This window comes from Cyprinodon variegatus, unplaced genomic scaffold (assembly GCF_000732505.1).
Source record: "Cyprinodon variegatus isolate N-32 unplaced genomic scaffold, C_variegatus-1.0 Scaffold752, whole genome shotgun sequence".
NCBI classification, from domain to species: domain Eukaryota; kingdom Metazoa; phylum Chordata; class Actinopteri; order Cyprinodontiformes; family Cyprinodontidae; genus Cyprinodon; species Cyprinodon variegatus.
The window spans coordinates 77,327-84,782 of record NW_015151205.1 but is presented as its reverse complement, the minus strand read 5'-3'; the positions used below and the strand labels follow the sequence as shown (position 1 = coordinate 84,782).

The 7,456-nt window shown below is 47.9% G+C and overlaps 2 protein-coding genes across 2 annotated transcripts in view; one reads left to right on the top strand and one right to left on the bottom strand.

The window, feature by feature from the left end:
* The first annotated feature begins 1,707 nt into the window (after positions 1 to 1,707).
* LOC107098171 (homeobox protein Nkx-2.4-like) lies at positions 1,708 to 3,136 on the top strand. The gene is made up of 2 exons (XM_015395679.1): positions 1,708 to 2,216; positions 2,489 to 3,136. Exons 1-2 carry the CDS (start codon positions 1,718 to 1,720, stop codon positions 3,115 to 3,117), a joined length of 1,128 nt encoding a protein of 375 aa, XP_015251165.1. The 5' UTR covers positions 1,708 to 1,717; the 3' UTR covers positions 3,118 to 3,136.
* A 485-nt stretch (positions 3,137 to 3,621) lies between these two features.
* The window catches only part of xrn2 (5'-3' exoribonuclease 2), a 39,082-nt gene continuing 35,247 nt past the window's right edge, over positions 3,622 to 7,456 (bottom strand). Inside the window, exons 28-30 of the mRNA XM_015395680.1 lie at positions 6,155 to 6,215; positions 4,768 to 4,963; positions 3,622 to 3,882 (exon numbers count right to left, since the gene is read on the bottom strand). Of these exons, the coding sequence (XP_015251166.1) occupies positions 3,820 to 3,882; positions 4,768 to 4,963; positions 6,155 to 6,215 (320 nt within the window). The 3' untranslated portion in view covers positions 3,622 to 3,819. The remainder of the gene's footprint in view (positions 3,883 to 4,767; positions 4,964 to 6,154; positions 6,216 to 7,456) is intronic.

Here is a 7,456-nt window from a genome sequence, read left to right as displayed (position 1 = left end):
ATTTTCAGAGGTTCTGGGCCCCTGATGTTCGGAGGTTCTGGGCCCCTAATTTTGAGAGGTTCTGGGCCCCTAATTTTGAGAGATTCTGGGCCCCTGATGTTCGGAGGTTCTGGGCCCCTGACGTTTGGAGGTGCTGGGCCCCTAATTTTGAGAGATTTTGGGCCCCTAATTTTCAGAGGTACTGGGCCCCTGATGTTCTGGGCTCCTAATTTTCGGAGGTTCTGGGCCCCTGACTCACTCATGTTCCTGGACAGTTAATCGGCCCTCCGGCTCTGAGCAGAAACATTCAGCTAAATGTCTTCCTCTCTGGGGCCCCTCCGCTGCTGCAACCAAACAAGAAGCTTCTTAAAACACAAAATGAAAAGAAACTAAACTGATTTCATTCTAAAACTTGCAGTGATGAAAAATATATAATAAAAGTAATCCGGGCCCCTCCCCCCATGCGCCCCTCCTAAAGTGCAGCCCAGGATGAAATACTTCAGACTCTTAAACATGTTGGCCTCTGATTTTATTCCTTTTTCTTCCTCTGCAAATAAACAAAGACGCAACAAAATGTTTTATTAATAAAACTGAACCAGATTTAAATATAAATAATTAATTTCAGTGTATTTCGGCTTTTAAACTAATTTCCACTAAGAAAATGAATTAAACTAAAAATAAATAAATAAAATAATAATTTCGCAGAAACTGTCGCGGTTTGGTTCCAACCGTTTAGTTCATATAAATAAAAAGCAGATCATTTGGAGCGCAGCGGTCCGCAGGCCACGCGACCCGCGGCGCCTCAAACGGCGTCGGACGGGTCGGCACGTGACTGGCTGAAAAAACCCGCAACCAGCCGCGTTTTCAGTCATTTTTATTTTTGTGAAATATTAATTTCCTTTTATTTTTTCTGCTCTCATTCTGGTGCAGATAATTATTTAATCGTTTTTTTAAATTAAGTTTGATTGATTGGAGCGCGCGCACGCCGATTATAAAAACTAAGATTAAGATTTGAATTATTTAAAAAAAAAACAAAAAAAAAAACGAAGAAATAAAACCCATTTCTGAAGAATGAAACCGGATGAAGGCCGAAAAAAAAAAAACGAAAAAAAGTTTATTCTTTAAAATCGTTTTGTTACTTTAAACTTTAATTTTCAACAAAATGTTGTTCGATTATTTTAGTTGAATATGTTAAATTCGTAAAAGTTAACTTTTTTTTTTTACTTTTACGGAATGACTACGACCTGGATGACTGACAACAATATGTTCAATTAAAACGCGAAGCATTTATTTTTATTATCTGCTGTAAAAAAATTAAAAAATTATTTAATTTCGATATTAGAAAAACCAAACAGCGGTTCGATGCATTTATAAAGATAAAGAGTTTAATTTGTTCTGAATAAATTTAATACAAGTAAAAAAAATCTTTTCCGGTTCTAAAAGATCCGGAACAAAGATCCGCACCTCCGAGGAGAAACAGTTCAGCTGTTCTGCAGCAGAACTGCTGGTTCGGATGAGCTGCTGGACTCCTGAAAATGATTCGTTCTTAGGAACCGAACCGGATCAGCTTTATTTTCTGCCTCCTGCTGCAAATCTGCAGCTTTTCTCATCCAAGCTGCAGGAAGAATGATGAGAAAGTTCTGAAGATTAAAACCCGAACCTTTCCTCTTGTTCTCCGTCACTCCGCTTCGCCCCGCCCCCCCTCCTCCCGGTGGATCCAAGGCCCTCCGGTCCCCAGATGGACTTCTTCCCAGCACCAGAGGAGGGAGGAGGACGCGCAAAACCAAACGGGTTCTATCCAACAGAGAACTGGGCCGGACCGACCTGCAGGGCACCGGGAGGACGAGCCATGTCCTTTAGCCCAAAGATCTCCACCCCCTTCTCAGTCACAGACATCCTGAGTCCAATGGAGGAAACTTACCGCCGGTTCGGAGGGATGGAGCCCGCAGCAGGCAGCCTGGGGGCCCCGCTGGGAGCCTACCGGCAGCCGCAGGGGCCCCAGCAGCACCAGCCTCACCTGCACCATCATCATCATCACCACCATCTGTCCTCTTCCTCCTCATCCTCAGCAGCTCTGGGACACGGAGCGGCCTACCACGTCCCCCACGCAGGGCCGCAGTTCTCCGGGGCCGTGGGAGGCTTCTGCAGCGGCGGGGAGCTGCCGTCCTACCAGGAGACGGTGCGGAGCGGCGGGGCGGCGGCCTGGTACAGCAGCCCGGAGCCCCGCTACCAGAGCAGTGAGTCCGGCTGCAGTTTGCATAGTTTCACCCAAACTAATCTCCATTAAAATGTTTTATTTTTTTAACCGATTTAAACTTTTAGTTTTTTTAATTTTTGTTTTTTCATCTTAACTATAACTTTTTTAATTCGATTTTTTTAATGGTTAATTATAATTTTTTTATTTTAATTAAAATGCTTTTCGTTTAAACAAATTTTAATTCGATCAAATAAAAACATTTATGGTTTAAATGTGGAACTTTTTCTTTTTTTTCCCTGTTTCTAACTAAAGTCTCCAGGCTGATGGGCGCTCCCGGCGCCGCCAACATCCCCGGGATGGTGGGGGGTCTGCCCGGGATGGAGCCCGGCTCTAAGTCCGTGGTGACGCTCCACGCCGCGCCGCGCAGGAAGCGGCGCGTCCTCTTCTCTCAGGCGCAGGTGTTCGAGCTGGAGCGGCGCTTCAAGCAGCAGAAGTACCTGTCCGCCCCGGAGAGGGAGCACCTGGCCGGCCTCATCCACCTCACCCCGAACCAGGTCAAGATCTGGTTCCAGAACCACCGCTACAAGCTGAAGCGGCAGGCCAAGGACAAGGCCACCCAGCAGCAGCAGCAGGAGGCCGGCGGGCTGTGCGCGGCCTCCCGCCGCTCCTCCTCCGGTTCCCCGATTTTCTCCAAAACCAACAAGAGCTGCAGGAGCGAACCGAACCAGGCGGTGACCCGACAGGGCGGTTCGGCCGACGCGGTGTCGCAGAGCGAGCAGGTCCAGAACCAGTTGTCGTCCACAGAGGAGCTGGAGGACGCGTCTCCCAGCCCGCCGCTCGGCCTGCAGGCGCACATCAACATGGCGCAGACGGACGCGGCGCTCATCGAGTACACCAACAGCATGCTCGGGTCCAATTTACTGTACGGCCGAAGTTGGTAGAACTTAGAACCAGAAAAAACCCGGGGAAAAGTCCAGACTGAGGATTACAGGAGGGGGAACGGCCCGGTTTGCGCTTTTCATGCGTAAAACTTTGGTTTCTTTACGCATCAGACTTTCTGCGGTTCGGAGGAAAAATAAACCCAATCAAAACCGAACTTTCTTCTGGATTTAAAGGGATGCAGTGTTTGAGGGAAGCAGGCTGTTTTTCGGAAGGAGCAGCATCCAGAACTGATCCCAGGTCAGTGCCGAGAATTTAGGAACAGAACCGGAACAAGCTGGTCCAGAAGGTTCTGGATCCAGAACTGAGTGGATTCTCATTTTAAACGTGACTTTCTTTCCTTCATAAATATTCCCTGAAGATTTTTTTTGTGTTAACCTTCAAATAAAAATAACTTAATTTGTTTCGAAAAATTTAATCTAAAAATAAAAAATCGAGACAAATTCTATTCAGGCATCATTTGTTTCATTTCAATTTTTATTTTTTAATAGGAGAATTTCTCTCAGAATCAAACATCTGGATTTTTTTTTTTTTTTTACTCCATCAGCCAGGAAACAAATTTAACAGAATTCATGAAATAAAACTTCAAAAAAACGGCACAAGTTACACAAGTTGGTTTTAAAAAGGGAAAATATTTTACAGTGAACGAAAAAAGGATTAAAAAATGTTCCCGTCCCGAAGATTCCCTGAACCGACCCATGGTTCTAATTCCAGTGGTACCGCTGGGAGGGAGGAGGAGGGGGGTAGCCTCTGCTGGATGGGAAGTTCTGGAAAAATAAAATAAAATAAAAGATTTAAAACGTTCAGATAATTTCACACCATTTTTATTTTTCCTTAAAATAACATCAAATGTTTCTGATGTGAAAAGGATCAAGTTTCTGTTTTTATTAAAACAATTTAATTGTTCAAAATGATTAAAAAAAAAATAAGTTTCAACTTTACGTTTTTTAAATTATTTTTATTTCAAATCTAAATTATTTTTTTTATTTTCTGGTAGAAAAAAAATTAATATTTAAAATCTGATAAATCCAGAAAATGATGGAATTTTCTGTTTGGAAGAAGCAATAAATACGAAACCTGAACTCATTCATTGGTAACTTGATTTGCTGTGATGGTTCTGATCATCCGGCCCAAACCAAACCGGTTCCGACTGTCCGTCCCATTTAGTCTGATTTGGACCAACCAAACCGGTTCTGATTGTCCAGTCCAATTTGGACCAACCAAACCGGTTCGATTGTCCAGTCCAATTTGGATCTACCAAACCGGTTCCGATTGTCCAGTCCTATTTGGATCTACCAAACCGGTTCCGATTGTCCAGTCCTATTTGGATCTACCAAACCAGTTCTGATTGTCCAGTCCTATTTGGATCAACCAAACCAGTTCTGATTGTCCAGCCTGATTTGGACCAACCAAACCGGTTCTGATTGTCCAGCCCAATTTGGACCAACCAAACCGGTTCTGATTGTCCAGTTTGATTTGGACCAACCAAACCGGTTCTGATTTATTTTAGATTTTCTTACATTTGAATGTTTCTATATATTTAAATGAAAGTTCAGATGAACTGGAGTTTCGTGGTTCTGGTCAAACTGGATCATGTTAGACAGGGTGAAGAGAACCGGGTCATTGTTCAGAACCAGCAGCTCGCGGTTTACCTGATGCTGCTGCCGCTGGCCCCGGTTGCCACGGCGATCGCTCCAGTCGTCCCGGCGCTGATCGTAGCGCTGCTGGTAGCCGCCCGGCGCCGCTCCGCCACGGCTCAGGTTCTGCTGGTACGCAGACGGCTGAGCCTGGAGGGCCCGGTCCCAGCCGTGGCCCCCAGAGTGGCCCCCGCCTCGGTACTGCTGCTGCCTGGGGACACAGAGGTTTGACCCGTTAACAGCCGGAGGTTCTGAGACCCAGAACATCTGGTCCAAACCCTCAGCCTTCCCAGAATCAGTGGTTCTGACCCGATCCAGGTTCCTTTAATGCAGGAACAGACGGAAACGAGGGAAGAAATTCATTTATTAAAATAAAAACCAAACAAACCGGACCGGTCCCAGTCACCTCGGTCCTTTTCTCTCCAGATGACCCAAACTCCCAGGTTCTGGGTCATCAGAACCTTTTACAGTGACCTGCTTTCAGCCAGAGGTTCTGCAGGATCAGGCCCACAGCATCATAGATCCTCCATCGACCTTCAGAGGGAGCTTCTTCAACCTTAACGGAACGGGGCTCCCGGATCCGGTACCGTTTCGGTCTGTATGGGTTCCCAAACCGGGTCGGGTCGTTGGCCCGGAATAAATTAGAAGGAAATTCTGAGTCATTTTTCTCAGAGTCTCGAGGAAACTTAAAACTTCCGATCTCAGAACTCCATCCCTGATCCGGATCATCCGGATCCTGCTGCACAGAACCTTTCCTGAAGTTCAGGAAATCTGGGGAAAGTTTCTGAGCTCGGATCATTCTGTCTCGGCGGTTCTGGACCCGCCGGGCCTTCGGGCTTCAGAAAGTCATCCTACTGCCTGAACTGCTTCCGGATCAGACGGGAACGTCATCGGAGCAGAATCCCATCCCTCATTACGGAACCATGTCACACCCGGCCGGCAGCGGCCCGATCGGATCGGACGCCATAATCCCCACTCAGAGGCTGAGTTCGGCGCCAATAAAGAAACTGTTTCAGCTACGGCTAATAAGGCCCGACCCGAGGCCACCGCAGCACAATGGGCCCCGAGGGATTCTGATTAAGGCCCCGAGGGGCCGACGACCTCCATCTGAGGCAGCGGCGTTAGTGACGCCTCATTAAGCTAAGCAAACCTCCTTCACTGAAACTGGTTCTGCAGCCAGAGGCAGACCCGGACCGGGCCGGACCGGGTCAGAGTCCCAGAGGTTTAGAGTTTAAAGTAAAAACACCTTTTTTTAAACTTCCTGTTAAAAGCAGAAAAAAGTTGTGATGACATCATCGATAATTCAGCTGCATCGATGACGGATGCAGAGCATCGGATCAGAACCGGGTCCTGCAGGATGAACTGGGAGCTTTGGTTCCCATGCTGGAGGCAGCGGACTCACCTGGGAAACGGGGGCGGCACGGCGCCGTAGGAGGACGGCGGCGCGGCGTTCTGCCTGGAATCTGCAGGGAACAAAGAACAGGGTCAGAACCGGTTCTGGGGACGTTTGGGTTTTTCTTCTTATCAAAAACTAAATTTAAAGTGGAAATCCTGCAGCCTGACATGAAAACTGCATCTTTGTGCAAACTGAACCATCAGCTGTCGGACTCTCCCAACGGGCCCCGGGCCGGGCCCCGGGAGGGGGGCAGCGCCAAATTAGCTGTTTTTGTTCTGAAAATGAAGGAAGCATTCAGCGCGCCGCATTGTCGGACGCTCAAGTGGCTCCAATCCGTCCCTGCAGCACTTCACAAAGAAACTGTTGCCACGGCGATGACCAGCTGCGAGCAGCAGAAGCGTTTGTTTACGGGGCGGGCCGCTCAAGTGGCTCAGCTCAGGGGGTGAAGGGCGCCTAAAACGGGTCAGAGGGAAACTAAGAAACTAAGCTAATAGAACCTCTAACCCGCCCAGAACCAGAACCCTGCAGAACAAAGAAACCCGTCAGAACCGGCCAACTCAGAAGGACCGGCGCCGTCTCAGACGACTGTCAGAATGTGTCCAGGCTCACCAGGACTTCTGGTACCGCCAACCTCTCTACCGAGATCTAGTTCTACGCTTGGACCAGAGCGGGCGGTTCTGCTCGGTTCTGGTCCCGTCCCCCTGGAGGATGGGCCTCCTGGGTCGGTCACTCTGCTGGGACATTGTCTTCCTGCTGGATGATCTCCTGAAGTGGACCACCCAGTCAGAGTCCAATTATGAGCCCAGAACACTCGGCTCTTCTTCCCGGGCCGCTCAAAGGGCCGAGGACAAGAGGACAAGGAGACAAGTGGACACCTGTCAATCTCCTTAATGAACATCTGAACCCCCCCGACAAAGGACGGAGCTCTAAAGACGCAGCGGCTGCTAGAACATCGCAGGTTCTATAGAACTGTTCGCTTAGATCAGCTCCTCCCTGACCCGCCTCTGCTCACTGAACAGAACCAGAACCGTACCGAGCTCCGTCCATGAGAGGGATCCGATTCTGCTGGTTCTCCTAGAGGCAGATATGGACCTAAAGTTAATCACAAAATACTGTTTTTAGATCAGCAGAATTTTTAAGGAGGAAGGAAGGAAAGAAATGGAGGAGATGATGGAAGAAAGGAAGGAAAGGAAAGACTGAAAGGAGAGGAAATAAGAAAATGGAAGCATGAAGGAAGGAAGGAAAGAAAAGGAGGAGATGATGGAAGAAAGGAAGGAAAGGAAAGACTGAAAGGAGAGGAAATAAGAA